The sequence below is a fragment of the Setaria viridis genome, chromosome 2 (assembly GCF_005286985.2).
Source record: "Setaria viridis chromosome 2, Setaria_viridis_v4.0, whole genome shotgun sequence".
NCBI lineage: Eukaryota > Viridiplantae > Streptophyta > Magnoliopsida > Poales > Poaceae > Setaria > Setaria viridis.
This window is the reverse complement of record NC_048264.2, coordinates 41,586,797-41,610,706: the sequence shown is the minus strand read 5'-3', so window position 1 is coordinate 41,610,706 and position 23,910 is coordinate 41,586,797. Positions and strand designations below refer to the sequence as shown.

Sequence of the window (23,910 nt, the reverse complement as noted above, 5' to 3'; positions counted from 1 at the left end):
TCAGATCTCAATAATGCACGAGGGGGAGCACTAGGGATGGTCCACGGCGCACGGCTGGGATTGCCGTCGCTTTCCGCCCGCACTTCCTTGTGGCGGCACGACATCCCTTGCTTCGTGTATTATACTCGCGCCTGCCGACCACTGCCTGTCTACCTTGTGAAAGCAAACATCACCACGAGTTAAGAAGGTGGTTAGTAGCAGCACTGTGGCTGCTTGTTTGTTTTTTATTCATAGCTAAGCGTACCTGTAATTGTACACCTTGACACTCAAAACCGTGAACTTGTTAGGCTGGGAAAATTGCTATAGTTCATGGGCGAGAAAACTAAGTTTGCGGCGTACCATTTCATCTTATTAGAAACTTAATTTGTTAATAGAAGGATATTCGTACCACATCATGAATTCATGACTGTTATGAAAGTTGTACTAATACATTGTATACATGGTAGTACTATTCAATTAGATTTTCGTTGCCAAAAGTACCAACACTAACATAGTGCGGATGTGCCTTATAGTATAGTGATACAGAGCGATATGGCCATCTATTATGCGCTGCCGAAATAGCAAATTAATAAACACACATTGAGTAATGATACGATCCTTTGCTAAAATCAGATAAGCAACGTGATGACAGATACTACAAAAGCTCGAACCTGTGTGCTCGCCTAAAATAGATTCAATGCTCCGTGAGAAAGAATGTGTCATGTGTGTGGCATACCATTTTGGTCCTACAATCTGGCATAACAAAATTTTTGCTCTTACAATGTGCAAAAGCATGGGGCGGCCGAATTTAGCGTCACCGCAGAAACGAGACTGCCCAAGCTGGCAAAATTTTCAGGTACACGTCTGGTGCCGCCGAAGCGGCGGCTGGTCCCCTGCCCCTGGTCGGCCGCCTGCCCGTGTACGCGGCAGTGGATAGGATCATAGGGAAACGCAGCCACCTACTCCCGCTGACACACGGGCTCCACAGACCCACCACCAGCCTGGCGAGCCGCCCCAACCACCACTAAACTAACCCCAATCACGCGCGCGTTATTGTCCGCGTCCCCACTGTTGATTGCCCGTTTTAACCATCACCCGCTGTCTTCCCCGTAGCCACCTGTTCTCCTACCTATTTAGCTGGCTCGTGGGCCCAGCAGCAAACGCTTCCCCTGGTTCCCATTCTGGACCCACCCGTCGGCGGGTGCGGTCGACATGGAAGCCTGGGCGTCTCGTAGGCTGAAGCGCCCCCTCGAGTTTACCGATCCGAATGTGCTCTTCCCTCCCTCTCATAATCGGAGGCGATTTATTAGACGTTAAAAAACCCGGCGCGATACCGAGAAGAACCCCCCGCAACCGCAACAACGCCAGTACGAAACGGAAAGCTTCGGAGCGAGAGGGAAAAGGGGAGGTACAGGAGGCGGAGGAGGAGGTAATGGCCGCGGCGGCGGAGGAGTTGTCGACGGCGGCGAGGAGCAGTGGTGGTGGTCCGCTGGGGACGGAGGAGGAGGAGGAGGAGCGGCGGCGGGGGGAGAGCGAGAGCGAGGGGGAGGAGTCCGGGATGGCGGCGGTGCTGGACTTCGACATGCTGTGCGCGTCCGTGGCGCTGTCGGCGGAGCGGAGGAAGGGCGCAGCCGCGGCGGAGGCGGCCGGCGACTGCGGAGGCGGAGTCGGAGGCGGAGGGGTGCAGAGGATGTGGGAGGGGGACGTCGTGCTGGATTGCCTGGAGGACCGCCGGATCGCGCTCGAGGCCGCCTGGTAGGTGGAGCTAACTCTTCTCCTTCTTCCTTGTTTCATACAGCTGTGTCGGTCGGTTCTGGCTGGGTGGGTGCCTTGTTGGTAGGACCTCGTCGTAGTTGGCTGGGAAGCCAGTGCTTTGGGATTTGGTGTTTGGATGAACGCGGATTCATTTTTGCTTGCGGACGGACTGGTTTTTGTGCGGATTTGGGAGCCAAGAGGGTCGTTCTTCGTGCTAAGTTTTAGGAATGGAGAAGTATCGTTTGAAACGGCATAATTGTTGTGAGATTTTCGTTCAGAGGAGGAAGTTCAACGGAGGAAAGTCAGAAAATTTTGGCTCAAATTTCAAGTTAGCTCTTGAAATGGGTGGCATCCGCCAGGATTTAGAGATTGAGATTGTGAATCACAATCCTGCTAATTCCCCTTGCTACAGCTGTGGATGAAAAATCGTCATATTTTAAGATGAATTCTTACCAGCAGAGAACATTCCCCAAAACGATGTCTTAGCTGCTGTTTTGGTGCTATTCTAGTGTTTCTGCAAAAATATGCCACCTTTTTTCGTCATACTACATTTCCGTGGTCAACTGTGATTAAACTATGCTGAGATTCGTTTGCTTGCAACTGTTTGCAGCTGCCCGTGCTACCGGTTTGGCAAGAACATGCGGAGAGCCAACCTCGGATCTTGCTTCCTTCAGGTACAGATAATCTGCAAAACTACAGAATGAGCATGTTTCATCCATTTTCTGTTGTTACTTTAGTGTGAAACAAAAGTGCAGTCAGATTGCTGTGCAGGTACCATGTTAGCTGCTTTGTGTCTATAGTTTCTTGTTGTATTCTTGATAAGGCATGAAAGGCAAGCCGGTATCACGCTTGCTATTTGGAGTTTTGGGCAATCATAGGAAAGCTGTCATTTTCTCAGCCTTGTGCTTATACAATTCGTGGCTGATGTGTAACTCGTTTGAATTGACTTGGCAACATGAACAGCATTTTAGACAATCCTTTATTCCTGTGGCATGTCTTAGACCTAGTCTACCTACATAGCCTTTCTTTTTTTATTTGAAGCTGCATAGAGCATAAGTTCCAGTAAAATCTTGGCTAGTTATGTTGTAATATTCTATGGAGGGAATCAGACTGCACGCTGGACTTGCTGGACAGATCGGTACCAGTATATTTTACTCAATTTAACCACTCTGTCAGTCTTGAAAGACCAGCTTAATTATATAGTTTTTAAAAAATGTTCTCGGAACTTCTCATTTCATCCAGCATCAACTATTCACGTTTATTATATTCAATTATATGGTCAGTTTGTTATACTTAACAAAGTGGCATTAGGATATTATAACCTTACTTCAACATATCTCCTGCTGTATATATTAAGGGCACAGATGACTCTTGCCTATTTCAAACTGGATGGTTCTATTCTATCCTCTGTATCTGTTATATACATTCGTAATTGAGGTGTTGTGTGTTGATCTCATTGGCATTGATTTTTGAGTTTTCTGTGTTTGTAGGTTTGCTTGTGTGTAGCTCCCTCTGATGTAGTTAATTTTAGTATTTTACTCTCATTAATCCTGCTGATGCTAGATGGAATTTCTTTCAGGGAATGTTTTACTTCGTTCTGTTAGCGGCTGTTCTGGTCAGCCTAATTGCCTTTTCAGTAACGAAGCATCATATATATTTATATATGGGACTTGCCTCTGTTCTCTTGGTAGCGATCTATACTGGTTACTTCCGGAGAAGAATCAGGAAGCAATTCAACATCCGGGTTAGTATTTCTTGGGATAGCTGTTTTCAGATATATATAGTATTCAGAAAGTTTTCTGTTTTCTACAAGAGCCAAGACGTTGCACTTATTGCAGTTGCTTACAGTGCTTGTCTTTTATAGAATTACACCATCCTTGACATCCTTGGACACTATTGAAATTGTTACATCATTTTGCAAAAGCTAAAATGAAAGTAAATGAAACTTGGAAGTATGTTGATGGTTAAGTAAATCAAGGTCATATCTATCGGCATAAACATTCTGTCAACATCTGGGTAAATTAGTTCATGTATTTTAATTCCAGAATTGTAAAAATAAAATTTTAGGGAGAAGTCCTTCATTGCATTGATTGGAAGTCTTCATTCCGATGAAGCTAACCTGACGTCCTGACCATCCACCCTCTTTTGTGCTTACAGGGTACTGAGAGCAGTCTGGATGATTGTGTTCTCCATCTCATATGTCCTTGCTGTACGCTGTGCCAGGTTATATCTGCAAAAGCCCATCTGTGTCCCCAATTTTACTCTCTTCTTATTTTTGGCAATTGTGAACTCACCTGTACTATCTTCTGAATTCAGGAGGCCAGAACTTTGGAGATGAATAATGTCCAGTGTGGTGTCTGGCATGGACGTGGCGATACCATTTGTTTAGGGAGCAACGGTGAAGGAAACAAGGCTTTCGCTGCCCTGAACAAGGCCTCACTTGTGCCTAGTAAGTCCCCAGGGTTGTGTTGCATGGACAGAACATCAAATGCAGCTGACGAGCACGAGCCGCTCGTCCCATCAGCCCAACCGGAGCAGGTGTAATAGAATTGCTATTCTGCATCACCACAACCTCTGCACATTCCAAGAAGGGCTTCAACTGTCCTGCGAGAAAAATCATGGTTACTGCACTTCTGCGCCTTCGTATTGTGTGCTTGCATCCAGTGATCTGATGCTGGACTTGGCAGCAACCATACATGGGAGATGGGCGCAATCGGCCTGTTGTTGTAAAATTCAGTGATGTTTCTATTGTGCAATCAGTTTATTTAGGTCCAAGACCGTATCTGCATAATGTCACACGAGCTTAGGGCTTTTGCCTGAATCCAACTGTAAATTTCTGATGTAACTTAGCAGTTTCAACGATACATAGACATGAATGAAATGGGATTCCTTCTCTTTCCATGCTGTCCCTTGTCAAACTTAATTCCAGGAGCTTTGTTAGCATCATTTTTGCTTTTGCTTTCTATCGTAACACAAATTGCATGTGTAAAAATATTACAGGTTAACACTTCTGAACTCCACACCTGCCACCAGAGAAGGCGTGTGCTGGAGATCTCAGAAACCTGTGGTTACGTTTCTTGTCAGTATAAGCAGAAACAGAGCGTCAGTAAAATTATTGAAAGGGGTTATTAAGCCTACTAAAGCTTCGCAAAGTTGCAATGATGCAGGTCTGCTGGCTGCTGCCTCGTGGGTCATGGCTAATGGAAAATGTCTCTTTCTGCCCCCCCCTTTTTTTTTCTTCATGTGGGATGATCTTTTTTTAGTTTTAAATTCTGATCTCTGAGGGATAAGGAAAGCGGCCAGGTGGGCATCTCTCAGTGTGGTGGCTCCGGGCTCCGGAGTGTGCTTCACCTTTTGCTAACCGAACCATTAGCGACTCGCCCTAGAAAGAATGCGTGTGCGTGTGCCACGGTTTGACATCTTTAATAAGTTCATGGGTGGCGCTTTTTTGAATTATTGTTTCGTCTCTGGATCAATCATCATGCCTACTTTGTCTTTGTCATGATCAGCCTATTTTGTTCAGTCTGGCTTTATTTCGCTTTACTTGACTGACAGCAGATGTGAATAATTAATTAGTGCTACTGTACTAATTACCTTACCAAGTTCAGGAAAAAATTACCTTACCAAGTTCAGTTAATTACCTTACCAAGTTCAGGAAAAATTTACTAGAGACACTTAAAGTGCTACTTGATGGATCTAGTTAATTACCTTACCAAATTCAAGAGAATAGGAAAAGTTTTTTTTCTTGAATACGCAGGAGAACTGCGCATCATTGTATTTTTTTCTCTCAAATGTTTGGAGAATAGGAAAAGTTTACTAGAGACACTTAAAATGCTGCTTGATAGGTCTTTTTTCTTTGGAATATAGATGTGCAGTTTGTTTAAGACAGTAAGACAGGACTAAGAAAATGGTGCGAAGCTGCGGCTGCTGTCTCACAGTCTTAAATACAATGCTTGCTCTCTACCGAGCAGCAGCAGCCAGCTGCAAAGCAGCCAGCCGAACAGAGTAGGTTGCAATGAGATGCATCCTGTGCTTTTTGACATAAACAAGAGTACAAGACAGTAGGGGGCCGGGCCGGATGAACCAAAAGACAACCTGATGCTTCATGCTTAAGAACAATAACCTTATATATTCTGATGCAAAGCGACCCTTTAAAGTATCATGTTCAGGTACATGTTGACTTTGAGCGTAAATTGCATGTGAAGGTCATGTGCCTAGCTAGAATCTCTCAAATCTTTTTTTAAAGAAAACAATCATCTCCTCTCAAGACCACGTTTAGCGCGTCCCGTGCGCATGCATGCACTCCAGTAGTATAAACTATATATTCAATCAATTAATCAGTGCAACCATACTCTGTCACCTTCTGATTTCGGTAAATTCCGGCGCTCAATAATCAATCTTAGATTCTTAGTGGATGGATGCCAGTAGAAAGGAGAAAAAGCCATGCGCCTTGTTAGCTGTAGCTCTATCCACAGCGACCCATGGCTTTTACGGTTTTTTAAGGACGACATGCTTTTAGGGTTTTGCCAAGACCGGCCCCAGCTCCGGTTCCGTTCCTTAGTAACGAAGGTATGCGTGGTGAGAAGCTGCGGCGTGTTGGCGTCTTGGCATCACTAACGACGATCTTCTAAAGCGCGTTTTGCAAGTGTGCACAGTGCACTGTACATGGATGGAGATGGCGATGGGCTCACCCACTGTCTGTCTGAATCCCATGGGTTCATGGCATATCATCATGCATAGTCTGCCTTTGTCTATAGCTACTACGTGTGTAGGAGCAACTCTATCCATCGGATCAGGACGGATGGTTAGCAGCTTCTGGCAATTCTTTCTGCAGACGTTTTGCAGAAAGCCGGATCATGGATCAATAATGCATGCATCGTCTGAGTGAAATGCATCATCTATATAGCTGAGCCGAAACCAGGACAAAACGCTAAATGATCACGTGAAGCCGTTTACATCACATCAGTATACAGGACAGTGGACGCCCCATTAACATAAGGACCTGGTCTTAGTTAAAAATGAGCAGTGCTTTATCAACCTTCCCTGTCACTTTTACTGAATTGACCAATAATGGTTTGGACACCATGTCGTGAGTCGTGACTACGATTTACTGGCGATGGCGATTCAGAAGGGGCTTTTCAGCAGGCAATAGTATTCTTCTTGCCACATTATATGGCTCCAAATTTCAAGACACATACAGTAGAAGTGTAAAACACAGCATGTAACAAAGGGGAAATTGTTTTCAACTTTTCATGGACTATTATTCTTGAGTCTTGACTAGGTGCATGGCATGTCTATTCTCCTTGCAGTAAATTGGTTAGGAGACTATTGTGGGATTACAAAATTTTGGGTGTTCCAGTAGCTGGTTTATTCGGGGTGCTTGATGGATTTCCAACAAAAAATTCTGAGTGCTTTCCCTTTACTCCTCCAAATGTGAATAAAGAAGCACGAGGAAAAGGAATGCAAAGCACCAATCATTCATGAGTTCCTCAAAAGCAACTCTCGTTCTCGAGTGCAGATATACTTTCATAATTGCAAAGCTTGCCAAAGTTTCATTTCAATTCCACTGGCTTTTCATGCTGGAGCGACACGTAATTATATCACGCATTGTGGAATTTGTTGGCGCCCACAATTCTGCCTACGCCCTTTTGCTTCTTTAACCTTACTTTCTTTTCTGAAAGTTCCATCGCAGTAACTGGATGAAGCAAATTAAAGTTAATTAACAACTCGTCTTTTTTACCTTTCAACATTTTGTTTAACAAACGATCTTATTAGCATATTTATATTTGCATAAACAAACTATTGTAGCATCTTTGTGTAATTCAAGTTTGGTTACATTATGTCCGCGATTTATAATCACATAAACTCTTGGACAAAAAACAGCTAGTTAGTGCAAAACTCTTCCTTCTCATCCGAACAAAAAGGAAGTGAAAAAAAAAAGAAAAGAAGCGACGGTATCACTTCTTGCGGTTCCTCAGCAAGAACACCTGATCCGTAACCACCTTCCTCCTCGCCGTCGTCGTCTCCTCCTCGGCGTCGCGCTCCGGCGAGCCCACGCCGTCGTCCCCACGCGCCGTCCTCGCGGGCCACCGCCGCGGGAAAAGGTAGAGCGCCGTGGACGTGAGCAGCGTGGCCCCGACCCGGCCGCAGAACACCACCATCAGCAGGCACAGCACCACGGCCGCGGCGCCCGCCACCGGGGACGACGACGACCCCTTCTTCGCCGCCCGCCGCCTCGCCGCCGCTGGCGGGAAAAGCACCCCCGAGACGGATGGCGAGGACGACGAGGCGGTCGAGGAGCGAGCGGACGAGGAGGAGGAGGAGGAGGAGGAGTAGCCCGAGTCCAGCGACGCCGCGGAGCTCAGCGGTGCCGAGGACGCCACCGACGACGCCGTGCCGAACAAGCCGTAGACGTCGTCATCGGCGTCCATCCCCCGCTTCTTTGACTTGGCCGGTGGCGGTGACGCCGACGACGGTTTCTTCTTGCCGCTGCCCTTCTTACCGGACAAGAACCTCGCCCGGAACGACATGCTCTGGCCACGCTGGTCCCGGTGGCGAGCCGCCGCCTCCGCAGCCGCTTCGTCGTCGGCCACGGCGGCCGCACCGCCGAAGCACATGAAGAGCTTCATTGCGCGCTCGATCGGGCGAGACGAAAGGTCTCGATCGGTCGGTGGACGGTGGTAACAAGCACCAGGGGTTTCCGATCCGCTCGTGTGGGTGGGTCAGATGGTATAGTAGGATCGCGTCGGCTGAGGCGATCGACCTGCGGCCCGTGTGTCTGCTTGCTTCGGATCGGAGTGAAGCGGAGCGCGGGTGGATATATAGGTGCGCGCGCGTGTTGGTTGGTGCGGACAGCGTGTGGTGCGGGGAATTGGAATAGGAAAGGGGAAGCGAGTGGGGCCCGGTTCGGTGCGTTCCATCGACTCGTGCTTGCTTGGGTCGCCGGCCGTTCGCGCCTTCGCGGAGTGGTGCAAGGCTAATCCCAGTGGGAGTTTTATAGAGGTTTCATGCACATTAAATACGGTGACACATCAGCATATGTGATGACATGGCATGGTAGTTATGAAGTGAGAGAGGGAAGGAGTTTCATCTGGATGAAACTGTGTATACACTGTTTCCAAGACTATGAAACCTATTGAAACTTGCATTGGGGACTATAGAGTTTCATTTCATCTAACCATATCCAATCACATACCTCACAATTAAATGTCATGGGCATCCTATGAAATCGTGAAATGAAACTGTGCACTGGGACTCCCTGTTTCATTCATGAGAATACACCTCATGGGATGATGTGGCATTCTTGGAAACAGTGCAATGAAACCTTGCACTGGACTAACTTAACCGCGTACCAGCGTGTAGAGCGGGATTGCTGACTGACTTTGACTACGGTCTCTAGGGCAATTAACGGAGCATTTGCCAACCATACTAATGATGCGCTCGATCTCAAATGCCAACCATATTAAAAAAAAGACTTTTAGTTTTTGCATAGGAGGATGAAAGAATTTTACATGTAATTCTCATGCGCATTAAATAAACGTCACGTAGGATTTTTTTTATTGATATAGCATCACCATAAAATGTGCGGGATGGCTACCTCCAACTCCAACAATAAATCACAATGAAGCAACAAGAGGTATGTTCTTGAGAAATGGTTAGCAGCAGCTCCACGGGTGCAATGCAAGGTCGAGCAAGGGCAGCTCCAGTGTCATAAAAATTGAATCGTGAAAGCAAAAAAACCGAATTACATCGACTGTACGTTCTGTGTCAGACCGGAAAATCGACCTTCAAGTAAACTTCGAATTTGGAACTTGCAAGCGAATACTTGACGCTGTGGAGTGGATGTTGGGGGTTGTGAAGTCTAAGGTGATTAGTGAAATACTGCCTCCATCCCAAATTACTATTCATTTTGACTTTTACAGATACAAAAATTTTGGTACGAATCTAGATGCATGCATATCTAGATACGTAGCAAAAGTTATGTATCTAGAATAAGCAAAACAAATAGTAATTTGGAACGGAGGGAGTAGGTAAGTTGTTCTCTTTTCTTTATTTGAATGTGGCCTCCAAGAAATAGAACAATACGATTGTGTCTATTAAACTCTGCGGAGCATAGCTGGTATGGTACGAACTGCTCTAAGGTGGCACAATAGGAGGTCATGGAGGAGGGCTCAAAGTGGTTCTTGGACTAACTCAACCATTATAGAGACTAGATTCATATCAAACAGAGACTGTGAGCCAAATAAAAAAAAATGGCAAATGACTATAATATCCTTGTGCGCATGGTTGCAAACCCGAGAGAATCCTGAGGTCCTAGATGTCAATAGCCAAAGTTTTTTCCAAAAATAGACAGGATTTTTAAACTGCATTTGCTGGTAAAGACGGGAAATAGTTGGTTTTCCGAATAAACACACATTAATTTTGGTTTGGGTACCGGTAGGCCTCTGTCGGACTCCATATGCCCTATCGCCGTCTCGCGTGATCCCTTCGCTACTCGGTTTCAGTTCAGCACGTACGCGAGCTGTAGCTCAAATTGTCAGTGCCGCGTGATCGATTACATTGGCCCGGGAGATGGAGACATGCTCATTATTCCCTCTAATTCAAAAGGTATACAGCATCTGGGCTCTGGCCGAGCTTTTCAAACTTCGTTTACTTCTTTAACTCCAAAGATGCCGCGGGAAGCATTTGGCAAGTCTCCGCCGCGATATAATAATACAATTACGACGCACCTTTCCTTTTGGAAATGTTGCGATGAAGATTAATTAATAATGTGGTCAAATTATTACTGTCTCAAGATTTGGCACGTGGAGATGATCGGATAGGACGAACTAGTAGTGTCGTTTCGTGCTTGACGGTTGCGACGACTGCAAACGGTCTAAAAGAGGTCTGGTGATCTCTAGTCCGTGTCTTCCAAGTTTTGTTCACCCCGGCCAGGGCTTTTCTGCTTCGTCTACATTCCGAGATTGCCTTTGAAATCTTGGCGTAGCTACACCCACTTTGTTGAAAGACTACTAGGTCATGATTGTTAGTCACGGATGCGTGCATCATGCACATACTACGCTAGTAAAAAACCGAGCAATAACGACGACGAAGGCAAGATGCATGATGACTACTAGTAGTATACTAGTAGTAGTGCACACATCAATGATAGTAGTAGACGTACCGGATGGAGTGGCCCTTGGTTCGAGGGAGGGAGCAGGGGCGTGTAGGGACGGCCGGCGGCCGGAGCCGCCGTTGGTCACGCCGGGAACGGCCCTGCCACGGACGGACGTTCCGGCCGTGACCATTTTCTGATGGTAATATAAAAAGGTAATCAGCTGGGACGCACACGTACGGTTGGGAGTTAAACACGCATTCGCGCGCAGCCTCTCAAATCCTCGCATGGAGTGCGGTTAAGCCACGTCTGTTCATTAGCGCGTCCCAGCTTATGCATGCATTGCACGTACTCCACGAGCTCACATGGCCATACTAAAGTTAATCGATCAATCATGCTTATAATCATATACATATAAGTGGACCGACCAATGATAGTGAGCTACAGAAAAGGACATGCGTCTGGGTAGTATAGTTTACTCCTCGGAGTCCCATGCATGGCTTTTTACTGTTTTTTACTTTCAAAAACATTTTCGTGTTGTATGTGAAATATTGCATTATAATTTGCCTGCATATAGAAAAAAAAAGACGCCAGAGGAATACGAGCGCAAAGCGTCAATCATTCGCGAGTTCATGAAAAGTTACTCGTTCTTGAGTGCAGATATACCCATATACTTTCGTGATGGCAAAGGTCGCCAAAGTTTTTCCACTAACTACTCGCGTGAATGCAACAGGTAAGCCTTATGGAATTGCAATGGATCGTCACGATGTGCAAACTGTGGACCCATACCTCAAAGATTATTCATTATTGCAGTAATTGGGTGGAGATAAAGTTACACACAACATTGTGCAGTTGTGGCCCCCGTTGCCAATTTCTTACCAAAATACCATACACAATCTACTCCGTCTAGTTCGTTTTAGGATTTCTGCTGGTCAAACTTTTTAAATATTGAGTATCAATATATAAGAAAAACTTAGATCATTGCTTAAGAATTTCGCCTTTAATAGAACGAAAGTATCGGTTATATTCCTCACTTTATTGATCGTGTCGATGCCGCAATGACTTGTCTTTTGAATCGAGCATCTTTGTTAAAATTTTCTTGCATTTAATTCCTCGATTTATGTTTACATAAACAAAATGGCATACAAGCCACAAACTTTATATCTTAGCATCTCTTTATATAAGTTTAATTACACTATGTACGCCCGCAATTTATAATTACATAGTAAACTCTTGGACAAAAAAAATAAATTAGTGCAAAACTCTTTCTTCTTCATATCCAAACAAAAAAGAGGAGAAAGAATAAACCAAGGCGATCAATTGTTGCGGTTCCTCACCAAGAACCCCTCCGTAAGACTGTACCCACCTTCGTCCTCTTCGCCGTCTCCTCGTCGTCGTCGCACTCCAGCGAGCCCACGCCGTCCTCCTTACCCGTCGGCCTCGCGTGCCACCGCAGCGGGAAGAGGTAGAGCGCGGTGGAGGTGAGCACCGTCGCACCGACCCGGCCGCAGAACACCACCATCAGCAGGGACAGCACCACGGCCGCGGCCCCCGCCGCCGGGGACGACGCCGACGACCCCTGCCGCTTCGCCGCGAGAGGCGGGAAGAGCGCCCCCGAGACCGAGGGCGACGAGGACACGGGTGAGGAGGCCGAGGCCGAGGAGCGGGACGACGAGGACGAGTCCGAGTCCAGCGACGCCGCGGAGGACAGCGGCGCCGAGGACGGCACCGACGACGACCCAGCGGACGAGACGTAGGCGTCGTCGTCGGTTTCCACCCCCAGCTTCTTCGCCTCGGGCGCCGGCTGTTTCTTCGTCCTGCCCTTGCTGCTACTGGAGAAGAAGAAATTCCCCCGGGACGACCGGCTCCGCGTCCGTTCTCGCTGGTGGCGAGCTGCCAGTACCGCCGCCGCCTCCATGTCGCCGCCCGCGTCGTCGTCCACGACGGCCGCGGAGCCGCCGAAGCACACGAACAACTTCATCGCGGCACCGAATCGTGGGACTCGTAGTAGCGCTCGCGGGAGACGAGAGCGAGGCTCCGATCGGTCGGTGGTGTTGGTAACTCTCACGGCAGGGGGGGTTTCCGATTCCGATCCGCTAGAATAGAAGTTGGATGGATGGACCGAGATGATGTAGAACCGCCGGGCGCCTGCCGCGAGCGGCCGCGTCGGTTGAGACGAACGAAGGCGACCGATGGACTCCCGATCGATCCGGCCTCCGGGCCGTGTCCGCTTCCGAGTGAGAAGCAGCGGCTCGCGCCTGAAATATGTAGGTGCGCGCGTCTCTGTTTGGTGTGGACGTGGACAGTGGCTGGCTGTTGGGTGTGTGGGAGCCGGAAAAGGAAGAGGGAGGAGGCGCGTGGTTAGGCCGTGAGCCGAGGCGGAGGGAGACGGTTCGCCTGCGCTCTATCGTGTCGATTGGGTCGCCGGCGCGCGCTCGACTCGGCACTTGGGGTGGTGGATTGGTAGGGCGGGATTGACCGATTTTGACTTGGTCTCGGCAAGCCACGCTCGCTTTTGGGTTCGGATGCGCAGTGGGCCTCGTCGTGGATCGGTTGGGTCCCACGTGTACCGGTTCGGTGACTGATTGTGCTTGTGCCCTTGCCCCTTGCACTCTCGCTTTCATTCGCTACTCGGTTTCCGTTTGTCAAGTTCATATCCGAGAGTGTCACGTGATCGATTCCACATACAACAGGTGCTGGGGGGACACAGGCTCACACCTCGTCATCGTTCAAAAGCACACAGGATCTTGTGGCCAACCTCTGCTTTTCAGACTTGGACGACTTGTTGTAATTCTAAAGATGCGGCAGAAACCAAGGTATTTTGCGAGGGAAGGTACGCAGGATAACGATATAATTATCCAGTCTTTCCCTTTTTTTAAATAAAAAAAACGTTGTGGCGAAGACTTAGTGGTAACTAGCTCGCCAGAATGTGTGTTGTGTCATTACAAGTTGTGATTTGAGTTGGAGGGAGTAGCAAAAGCAAGGACACCCGATCGAGAGGAAGGAACTAACACGGTCGTTTCGTGTTTGACAGCTACGACTGCATGCATGCAATGCGACGATTCATTGGAAAAAGACCATGCGCAGTACGCAGACGACGCTAGCCAGTCCAGCCCGTGTCTTCCAAGTTCTCATGCATCCGACCATGGCTTTTCTGTTTCTTCTAGATAGATTCCGCGCGCGCGCGACCTTTCAAATGTAGGCGTAACTACGCTCGCTTTGTGGAGTAGTATAAAGTAGAAAGCACGGCATGCCTTTGGTGATTGTTCACAACGGGCATGCAGTCATGCCTTTGGTAGCTTGCCCCATGCGCACGCGGCGTCCCGGTTCGCGTGACCAACAAACAAATAACGCAGCAAGTCGGTCAGCGGAGAGAGGATGCTGTTGTGGCCGGAAGGCCGGCGGGGGGAGCGTCAAAAGTTCACGCGGGCGCATAGGTGCCCCCGGTTCCTGGGGACAGCGTACTGCACTACTGCGTACAGCGGGGTCTGGAACCCGCCCCTCACTTGTTTCGTGCCTTCCTTCGGTCCAGCCCGAAATCGCTGCTCCCGATCCGATCCCTTCGCTTGATCACAGTCGCCAGCCAGCCCGCCAGCCAAACGCCCAAACACATCTTTTCTGTGCACACCCCTGTATGTAACTGCAATGCTGCAGAGTGTACGGGTGGTTGGGAACTCGGGGCCGGCGAAACAGGCGACGGAACGAACCGGAAGAGAGGGCGAGGAGAGTCGGCATGACGCATTCATCAACATAAATAAGACGACGAGATGGCGTGAGGTTCTTGGCTCTGCTTCATCGTCTGAACCGTCGACACGAGCAGTGTCATTCTGTCAGCTCAACTGTTCCTCTTCTTTCTCAAGATGAAAAAGGAACGCTTTTTCTTAGCCCTTATAGCTGCCGAATCTGCAACAACTACAACCACCGGCTATGACCGACTGACCGTGCCGAACGAATGCAACACAACCAGGTAGTCAATGGCAAATTATGTACGAGTAGGTAGTACAAAGCTAGTACGCTACATTGTCCAGACGAAAAAAAGAAAGGAGGAGAAGATTCTCCTCTGCATTTACTTTCCAGAGGTAATAACATGTAGCTTCAGATTCAAAACGGAGAGGTAACTGACGGTGGGTTGCAAGACTTGGCTTAGAAGAAAATGAGGTTCCAAAATTTGGATCGATTGAACATCACATGAAAAAAATTCAGAAGCTGTTTCATGTATCTGCATGATTCTTAACAGGTGCACAAAAGGCTTGATGTATCTGCATGATGCTTAACAGGTGCACAAAAGGTTATTACCTACATTTTTTTTTGGTGAATTCACATCGGATCTGTCATGAGTAGAGAACAGAAGAAACAGGGAAATAAGCAATGGATTCCTATCTTGGCTCCAAAGCTGTGTGTTTCTCTTCTCAATCGATTATTCTTGTTTGTCGTCATCATCCTTCATGCGGTGCAGTGGCATCCGTCATCATCCTTCAAGCGACGGGGCAGTTTCCTTCTCATCAGAAAAGTAGTCTTGCCTGCAAAGGCAATCAACATGAATCACTTGTCTTACCCTTATGAGCCAAACAGTAAAATGTGAAACACGCATGGTTTTATAACATACCTTATTTTGCGTGAAAGCTGATACAAGCCTGTACCGGCCATTGCAACGTTAACACTGAACAGGTTCCAGTTTTTCTGCAATATCATGACATTAGGAATCAACAAGATGAGCAAGATTAGGAATCAAAACAGCATCTTTTTTTTTTCACAATCAAGATCCAATAAACCCTACAGAAGTATGCCAGCTCATTTTGGATGAAGGATGGTTGGTTATTAAATAAGTCAGTAGAAGAACTAGTACCATGAAGTTATTCAAGTTTCTGTTCATAACTGTAAACTAATAGTTCTTTTTCTGACATCAACACTGCATAACATGGATAGATGGGAAACAGAAGTGCTGTAGAGTAGTTAAAACAGATCCAACAAGCAGCTTTGCATGAACACTGATTAGAAAAGCATATGATAACATTACTGGAAGATAGATATAACTAAATCAATATCACAGCAGCAAGATAAGGTGTATAATTTACAAGTTGAATTTCAGATGAAGATACAATCAACGCTGAATCACGAGTTCCAGAGAAAAATAGAGACAAAGGATTGTGCAAATACACGAGAGGCCTTACTGGTGTGATAACCATGCTGTAGCGTGTCCAAATGACTCCAGTGCAAGCCACAGCTGCATACAATTCAACAGAATAAGCATGCTATGTTCTCAGCATGGCATGAGGAAGCAAATCAAAGTAGTGGTCTTGTAATTCGAAAATCAGAAACAGGATGAAGTAATTGGACAGCTTAAACATACCAATTTGCTGAGGATAGGATATCTTTTCAGGTGGTTTTGCAAAGTCTGCAATGTTGGCGATGCTGATACCCCATTTAAATGTGGGAGCCCAGAAATGAACTGCAATAGAGAATGTTTGATTAAAGTCTCAGGTAGCAATTACTAGCACAATGCAGCATCTGATATATGCATCCCATTTTACTATAGAGGAACTGCAGAATAATATGGGCCGCCTGAATTGTTCCATGCTTCACAGTCACAAGTTAGATTACACTTTGCCTCAATCAGTCAATCCAGACTAATGTAAGGCTAAATTCAATATCATACACCCAAGAATGCATCTCAGGTATGCCAAGAAATATGCCATAAGCTAGCTTGAAGCCTAGAATGATCATTATATAGCTATGTGCGTGTAACGAGAGGAAAGCAGATAACCGTGATCAGAAATGACAAAAGGAAGATTATGATAAATAAGAATGCCATTGATCATGGATACAATAAGCGGCAAAAGAAAAGGAGCGATGTGGAGATAATTAACTGGTTTTGGGGCCAGCAGGATGGTTCCAAAAGGCTTGGAGCTTCGAAGCCATTTAAACTAGCACACACTTTTCTGTGCTTTTGAACAACCTGTTTACAGTCACTTGTTCTACTGCTCCCCTGCAAGCAAAAAAATAGAAGCATGGTTATCACCTTCAACATATGAGAAATGTCATAGAAATAGGCATATAAATTTCTGAACACCCATTTATGGCATAGAAAAACTCGAGCAGAGTATGATAACGCAATAACTTGAATACCTTATCATATGGATAAACCATCAGGACAAGGATATCAAATGCATGTGATACATTGTATGAATGCATCATGGTACATGCTCCTATAACACAGTCCATAAAAAAAATGTATACTCACCTGTTACCATGAACTCAGAACACAATCAGCTCCGATTTACAATGATTTTTTTTAAAAAATCAAACGCTAAAACAGAAATTGCAATACATGCACTTATATGTAGTTGGAGAATTATAGCTATAACATAACTCTAATTGGACTAAATGAGTTTTCACTGCAATAGTGACACCAATATCACTAAAATGGACATACAAAATAAGCACTCTATAGTAAAAAGACAGGAAAAGGCTGATTCCAAGACTTAATATACTGCAGTTTGTTCATCAACCAGTAATCAGAGCCTCTACATTATCCTTGTTGCTTTCCTGAACAAAGGACACCTTCTTGCTCACCATTTCAATTTACAAATTTCTGGAGAGGCCATTTAAATACAGGGTATAAACAGAATCGAGCAGAATATGCTAATTGCTGATGCAACAACTTGGATATCATATGACATGGGTAAACCATTAGGGCAAGGAGATCAAAGTCGTGTGATATCAGGAATTCAGGATACAAAAAAAAAAACTCGACTGCGGGGGGGTAAGACAGCCCCCGGGTTTTTTGCTAAGAAGACGACCTTCTCACACAAGCTGAGAAAACCCCCGAACCTCTGCCCCACCCTTACACAAGGGTCCAAACCACCCACAGCTACGACCTGGGCCAGGCCTTGACCTGTGCTTTGGTTACGGTGACAGACGAGGGGATTTTTTTAACCCCAGCCTTAAATTCTTGCTCCCACGGGGAGTCGAACCCACGACTTGAGGAGTGCTTCTGAGGCCATCTAACCAAATCAGCTAGAGACCCTTTCGCTAATACATCCCATGAGGAAACAGTGTACTCATCAATTGCCAGGAACATCAAGCACAATCAGATTGAATTTACCTGACTGAAACCTTGTTCAACCAATGATAGCTATATGATTCAGAACCATTCTGATATAGGTTCTATAAATACAAGTTAACTGCTCAAGCAGAAAATGCAATATGCACTGCTAACAAGTAGTTAGAGAACTCCAGCTAGAACATAACTGGTAGTAAGAATGAGTTTTCACTGATACAATAACATCAATATATCAGGACAATGTCACAAAAAATCAGAATTCTGCGCGAAGGAAAAAATGGACAAGATTGATTCAATGACTACATAAATACTTATGCATGTAACTCAACAAGTGGATCAAATAAAGTCGGTAGGTTGTTCATCATCCGGCAATCGTAGACTCAGTGTCATTTCTGTTTCTTTCTCGACAAAAAGGGTCGCTTCCTGCTTGCCATTCCAATTGAAATTGCGCTCACAATAATTCAGACACAACCCAGCACATTCCAAGCGCCACGCGAATTGCAAAACGGGAACGAGTCCAAATGGGAGGATTATAGGACGCACGGGTGAAAAGGACGGCACCGGCGACGGGCTGAGAGGGGGCGGGTGGTGCCGGCGACGAGCTGAGCGGGAGGAACCAATACGACGGGCAATCCCGAACCGTGGCCGGATACGGATGGCCGCCGGCGAGTGCGGGCGCGGCGGCAGGATACGGCGGAGACGACCAGGGGCCCGGAAGGATGGGGCAGGTAGAGCCGTAGAGGGATTGGGGGAATGGCCGAATGGCGATTGGTGATTACGCTCGGATCTGACTAACGAGGGAGGAAGAAGAAGAAGACAAGGGGATGGGCCGATGGGCTCTTTCTGTCAGAGCATCTTAAGGGTGGGCCGGGTCTCCCTAAAATGACGTTTCCAGAATTGAATGCATGGAAAGAGAGTGCTCACAGATGCATGCTTTTGACAGGCGAGTTAAGGAGGACCGCGACCAGACTGCCCATCGTCAAAGCTCGGCCACTCTCTTCTCCAGCTAGTCTGTTGCGCCCAGCCACCCCACCAGCTTTGGCTCTCTAGCCAAAATATCTCCTTTCCGCCTCCATACAGGATATTTGCTGGAATTTCACATGAATAAGTTTGATTCTTACATGACTCGTTAAAAAAATACTCTATGTGCCACATGACAGCATTATCATTGAGTAGAGATAGGCACCCAAAACTCTGGTGGCGTGCTGCCATGTTCTCTTGTCTTACCGTGCCATTCTAGAAGACCTTATCTGAGAAAGCAGCAACATCACGAGTGTTCAGGAAAGAGGCCACCAGATCATATGTTTAACTTTCTTTGAAAAAAAAGATCAAAGATTGAATAATCAGCAGTCCAAACCGGAAAATTTAGCAAGTATTCGCAAGAGGACAAAGTCTTCAAAACATTTTTTTTTCTTTTGAAGAGAGGTCTTAAAACATACGCCGTGAACAACCAGCCTCGTTAAACTATTCAAGCAACCCTGCCTTCTGGAGCTTTAGCCGCCGCCGCAACAAGTCAGCAACACTTCTCCGGCTTCAAACCATTCGCTTTCTTTTTTTTCTAGAAACGATAGTTTCAACCAACGGTCAGTATCATAGCAGACGTTAGCGTTTCTGTTCAATCACAGGTATGAATCAAGAAAATATCAGATAAGATAATGTAAGCCGCCTACAGCTGTAGAACGACCCAATTGAATGCGCTGCAGAAATCAATTAAAATGACCAGCCACTGTTTTCAGAAGACAAAAAAAATTGGATGCACCTTTATTTCCTTGGAATTCATTAGCAAAATACCTAAATTTATTCTTGTGCAATCATTTTCAGCACATGACAGCAGTTATGTTAATCGCTCTATCATTCCCACACCAGAAGGGCATTGGATGTGTACCTGTCAAAGACCATAGCTGCAATACCAGGTCAAAGACGCCACCTTTTGTATTAGTCCATGATGAAGTGGAGCATTGCTGTCCATCAAAACATCTGTGCCCAACCACCACCACCTTCAATTACTCCAGAAGTCCAAACTCCCCACCTCCCAAGCCTTGGCTGCTCCTTCGAGCTCCCATCCATGGCTCCTTTCTTCCTCCTCCTCCTCCTACTCAGCCAGATCCTTCTCTGTGCAGCCGTCGACACCATCAACTCCTCCACACCGTTGTCCGGGCCGCAGAAGATTGTGTCCAAGGGCAACAAGTTCACCTTGGGCTTCTACACCCCAACCCAAGGTAACACCACCTCCTCCTCCAGCACCAGCAACTACTACATCGCCATATGGTACAGCAACATACCGCAGCAGACGACCGTGTGGACGGCCAACTCCGACGTCCCGGTGACAGACCCGACCACCGCAGCCCTGACCATCGGCAACGATGGCAACCTCGTCCTCCTTGATCGATCCAACAACCGGCTGCTGTGGTCGACCAACGTGAGCATTGGATCCAACTCCACCATTGCCGTCCTCCAAGATAACGGTAGCCTTGACCTCACTGATGCCAATTCATCAATAGTTTACTGGCGAAGCATAGATCATCCCACAAACACATGGCTTCCGGGGGGCAAACTTGGGCTGAACAAGACCACAGGGGTCAGTCAGCGTCTTGTTCCATGGAGGAACATGGCAAACCCATCTCCCGGCTTGTTTTCGCTGGAGCTGGACCCGAACGGCACAACACAGTACTTCATCCAGTGGAAGGATTCCAAAACTTACTGGACCAGTGGCCCTTGGAATGGCAATATCTTCAGCCTTGTGCCAGAGATGACGGCCGGTTACAACTACAATTTCCAATTCATCGACAACGACACAGAGAGCTACTTCATCTATTCGATGAAGGATAACAATGTCATCTCACGGTTCATCATTGATGTGAATGGGCAGATCAAGCAGGAGACATGGGTGTCCGCCTCACAGTCGTGGATCATGTTCTGGGCCCAGCCACGGGCACAGTGTGAGGTGTACGCTGTCTGCGGGGCATATGGCAGCTGCAACCTCAATGCCCTCCCATTCTGCAACTGCATCAAGGGGTTCACTCAGAAGGTTCAGAGTGATTGGGACCTCCAGGATTTCAGTGGTGGCTGTAAAAGGAGAGTACCACTGCAGTGCCAGACAAATTCAAGTTCTGCACAAGCCAAGCCTGATAAGTTCTATACCATGACAGGTGTGAGGCTACCTGATAATGCTCAGACTGCTGTGGCTGCGAGCTCTCAAGACTGTCAGGTGACTTGTCTGAGCAATTGCTCTTGTAATGCATACACTTACAATAGTAGCGGCTGCTTTGTCTGGCATGGGGACCTGATTAACCTCCAAGACCAATACAGTGGAAATGGAGGAGGCACGCTCTTCCTCAGGATTGCAGCTTCTGAGCTTCCAGACTCCAAAAAGAGCAAGACAGTGATCATTGGCGCAGTTGTTGGTGGAGTTGCTGCAGTTTTAATAGCCATTGCTATTGTGTCATACTTCCTATTTCAGAAATACCGCCGAGACAGGACTCTTCGGATATCCAAGACTGCTGGGGGCACACTGATCGCCTTTAGGTACAGTGATCTGCAGCATGTTACTAACAACTTCTCAGAGAGGATTGGTGGAGGTGCCTTTGGCTCAGTGTTCAAAGGGAAGCTCCCAGATTCAACTGCCATTGCTGTGAAGAGGCTAGACGGAGTTCACCAAGGGGAGAAGCAATTCCGTGCTGAGGTGAGCACCATTGGGACAATCCAGCATGTCAATTTGGTCCGTCTACTTGGATTTTGCTCTGAAGGATCACGGAGACTGCTTGTGTATGAGTTCATGCCGAAGGGCTCCCTGGACTTGCAGTTATTCCCTGGTGAGACAACGGAACTGAGCTGGGCTTCCAGGTACCAAATAGCACTTGGAACAGCAAGAGGTTTAAATTACCTGCATGAAAAATGTAGGGATTGCATTATACACTGTGATGTCAAGCCAGAAAACATACTCTTGGATGAGTCATTTGTGCCAAAAGTTGCTGATTTTGGTCTAGCGAAGCTCTTAGGCAGAGACTTCAGTCGTGTATTGACAACAATGAGAGGAACAAGGGGTTACCTCGCACCTGAATGGATCAGTGGTGTGGCCATAACAGCAAAGGCAGATGTCTTTAGCTACGGTATGATGCTCTTCGAACTCATATCAGGCAGGAGAAATTCTGATCATGGTGAAAAGTGTGGATCCACCTTCTTCCCAACCTTCGCTGCAAGCAAGCTTCATGAAGGGGATGTGCGGAGCTTGATGGACCCCAGGCTAAATGGAGATGCAAATGTTGATGAACTCACAAGAGCTTCTAAGGTTGCCTGTTGGTGCATCCAAGATGACGAAAGTGCTAGACCCACAACTGGCCAGATTGTTCAAATCCTCGAGGGATTCCTTGACGTTAACATGCCTCCTGTTCCAAGGTCATTGAGAGTTCTTGGTGAAAGCCCTGATGTTATAAACTTCTTTTCAGATATATCTTCAAGTCAGGCTTCTCAGACACAGGACAGCACGACAACTTCCCAGACATACAGTGCTACTTCAGGCGGTTCACACTTCCAAAGTATATAAATCAGATAAGCTGCAATTGGTTAGGGCAAATACTTGGAGAGTGTTATGAGTGAGCGAAGATGTACATAAATTAGAACCTAATATGCTCCGCTTTTGTACTGTGCTATGCTTTAATACTGTAGATCTAGTGCAGAGTGTAGTAACCAATATAACAAAGGGACCACTGTTGCATGTACACATGCAATCTTCCCCATTTGTCCTACTAAATGTAAAATTGAGTTGATGAGTTCACCTTTGAACCATATATTGGAATCTGAATATAGACGCTTTTTTGTTACAGTTATGTTTTTGACTAATTGCTCCTAACATCAGCTCAGGCGTGCGCATACTCTTTGGTGAATGAGGCTGAAATTATTTTTTTCTAAAAAAGGAGGTACAGATTGATTTTTCAAAAATGAAAATAAAATAACAAAATAAGCAAGCGGACCCCAAATTTCTGTGCAAACAAATTCCGTGTTACTGTTTCCTTGTTTATATGAAAACTTAAGCATCCCAATCAATCAACTTCGATGAGATAGCCAGCTAAGTGAGGGGAAAAAACAGGGGCTATGTTTTGTAACATCTGAGTCGGGCATGTATTCTTTTGCTGATGAATTTCTATTTCCCAGGCTGAATAGCCATAGCCTGGCATCATTATAAGGATGGTAGCTGTAAATTACAACATCACTCTTGCAGTACGCATGATGATTTCAGTGTTATTACGCTAATGTTTCAAAGTATTGTTCATAACTCGAGTTGTTTCAAGATGTATGCGGAACCATGGGATCATTTAGAGAGAGATGAAGATTTGGTCAAGTTATTATAGACTCCAGATTAAGAAGAGCTAGTAGATGGTAGGCATGGAACAATGAGAGAGACGCACCCAACCTATTTTCTGAATACAATAAAGGACTGGACACAACAATACCACTGCTTCCACGATCCTCCTGAGAGGCTTACTGTGTTAATTGCACCAGGGTAGTATTTTTATGGCACTATTTGCTTTTGGCATAACTGTTAAGACATTCCAAAGGAGGACTTCATCTCAAAAGACTTTATCAGATAATGACACTCTCATTGTCTACGACTATTCCTTTTTACAGCATTGCACAAAGAATTTCTCAGATAAACTGGGGCAAGGTAGCTTTGGTTCAGTGCTCAAAGGGTTGCTCCCAGACTCCAAACCAATAGCTGTCAAGAAGCTTCAAGGCATGAAACAAGGAGAGAAGAAATTTCACACTGAGGTGAGGGCTTTAGGGAAAATTGACCATAATAATCTGGTTCACCTAAGTGGGTTCTGCTTGAGCAGAGTCGAAAGGCTGCTGGTGTATGACTTTATGGTGAATGGATCTCTCAATATCATCTTCATCTCTTCAAGAATGAGAAGATATTGGATAGAACACAAGATTCCTAGTCATTCTAGGTGTTGCAAAGGGATTACATTATCTCCACGATGAATGCCATGATCGCATCATACGTTGTGATATAAAGCCTGAA

General features: G+C 46.3%; 5 protein-coding genes across 5 annotated transcripts; 2 read left to right on the top strand and 3 right to left on the bottom strand.

Annotated features, from left to right (window-relative positions):
- The first annotated feature begins 1,231 nt into the window (after positions 1-1,231).
- LOC117845792 (uncharacterized) lies at positions 1,232-4,633 on the top strand. Its single transcript, XM_034726878.2, has 5 exons — positions 1,232-1,734; positions 2,345-2,408; positions 3,314-3,478; positions 3,892-3,957; positions 4,051-4,633. Exons 1-5 carry the CDS (start codon positions 1,247-1,249, stop codon positions 4,276-4,278), a joined length of 1,011 nt encoding a protein of 336 aa, XP_034582769.1. The 5' UTR covers positions 1,232-1,246; the 3' UTR covers positions 4,279-4,633.
- Positions 4,634-7,525: 2,892 nt separating this feature from the next.
- Positions 7,526-8,547, bottom strand: LOC117843193 (uncharacterized). The gene has a single exon (XM_034723751.2). The coding sequence runs from the start codon at positions 8,361-8,363 to the stop codon at positions 7,692-7,694; it is 672 nt and encodes a 223-aa protein (XP_034579642.1). The 5' UTR covers positions 8,364-8,547; the 3' UTR covers positions 7,526-7,691.
- A 2,624-nt stretch (positions 8,548-11,171) lies between these two features.
- Positions 11,172-13,331, bottom strand: LOC117845818 (uncharacterized). Its single transcript, XM_034726906.2, has one exon. It carries the CDS (start codon positions 12,807-12,809, stop codon positions 12,162-12,164), a length of 648 nt encoding a protein of 215 aa, XP_034582797.1. The 5' UTR covers positions 12,810-13,331; the 3' UTR covers positions 11,172-12,161.
- A 1,651-nt stretch (positions 13,332-14,982) lies between these two features.
- LOC117844617 (mitochondrial pyruvate carrier 4) lies at positions 14,983-18,748 on the bottom strand. The gene is made up of 6 exons (XM_034725346.2): positions 18,435-18,748; positions 16,696-16,814; positions 16,179-16,277; positions 16,000-16,052; positions 15,435-15,508; positions 14,983-15,348 (listed from the first exon to the last, which is right to left on the bottom strand). The coding sequence occupies exons 2-6, from the start codon at positions 16,745-16,747 to the stop codon at positions 15,297-15,299; spliced, it is 330 nt and encodes a 109-aa protein (XP_034581237.1). The 5' UTR covers positions 16,748-16,814; positions 18,435-18,748; the 3' UTR covers positions 14,983-15,296.
- Positions 18,749-19,844: 1,096 nt separating this feature from the next.
- LOC117844613 (G-type lectin S-receptor-like serine/threonine-protein kinase At2g19130) lies at positions 19,845-22,711 on the top strand. The gene has a single exon (XM_034725341.2). The coding sequence runs from the start codon at positions 19,957-19,959 to the stop codon at positions 22,432-22,434; it is 2,478 nt and encodes an 825-aa protein (XP_034581232.2). The 5' UTR covers positions 19,845-19,956; the 3' UTR covers positions 22,435-22,711.
- Positions 22,712-23,910: the final 1,199 nt, after the last annotated feature.

What these genes read in the sequence shown, in the direction of transcription:
- LOC117845818 (XM_034726906.2), bottom strand. Translation starts at nt 12,809, where the DNA reads ATGAAGTTGTTCGTGTGCTTCGGCGGCTCCGCGGCCGTCGTGGACGAC.
- LOC117843193 (XM_034723751.2), bottom strand. Translation starts at nt 8,363, where the DNA reads ATGAAGCTCTTCATGTGCTTCGGCGGTGCGGCCGCCGTGGCCGACGAC.
- LOC117845792 (XM_034726878.2), top strand. Translation starts at nt 1,247, where the DNA reads ATGTGCTCTTCCCTCCCTCTCATAATCGGAGGCGATTTATTAGACGTT. An exon ending in GGAAGCAATTCAACATCCGG is followed by an intron (nt 3,479 to 3,891) that starts GTTAGTATTTCT and finishes TTGTGCTTACAG; the next exon opens with GGTACTGAGAGCAGTCTGGA. An exon ending in CTTGCTGTACGCTGTGCCAG is followed by an intron (nt 3,958 to 4,050) that starts GTTATATCTGCA and finishes TTCTGAATTCAG; the next exon opens with GAGGCCAGAACTTTGGAGAT.
- LOC117844617 (XM_034725346.2), bottom strand. Translation starts at nt 16,747, where the DNA reads ATGGCTTCGAAGCTCCAAGCCTTTTGGAACCATCCTGCTGGCCCCAAA. An exon ending in ATCCTATCCTCAGCAAATTG is followed by an intron (nt 16,053 to 16,178) that starts GTATGTTTAAGC and finishes AATTGTATGCAG; the next exon opens with CTGTGGCTTGCACTGGAGTC. An exon ending in CAGCTTTCACGCAAAATAAG is followed by an intron (nt 15,349 to 15,434) that starts GTATGTTATAAA and finishes TTGCCTTTGCAG; the next exon opens with GCAAGACTACTTTTCTGATG.
- LOC117844613 (XM_034725341.2), top strand. Translation starts at nt 19,957, where the DNA reads ATGGCTCCTTTCTTCCTCCTCCTCCTCCTACTCAGCCAGATCCTTCTC.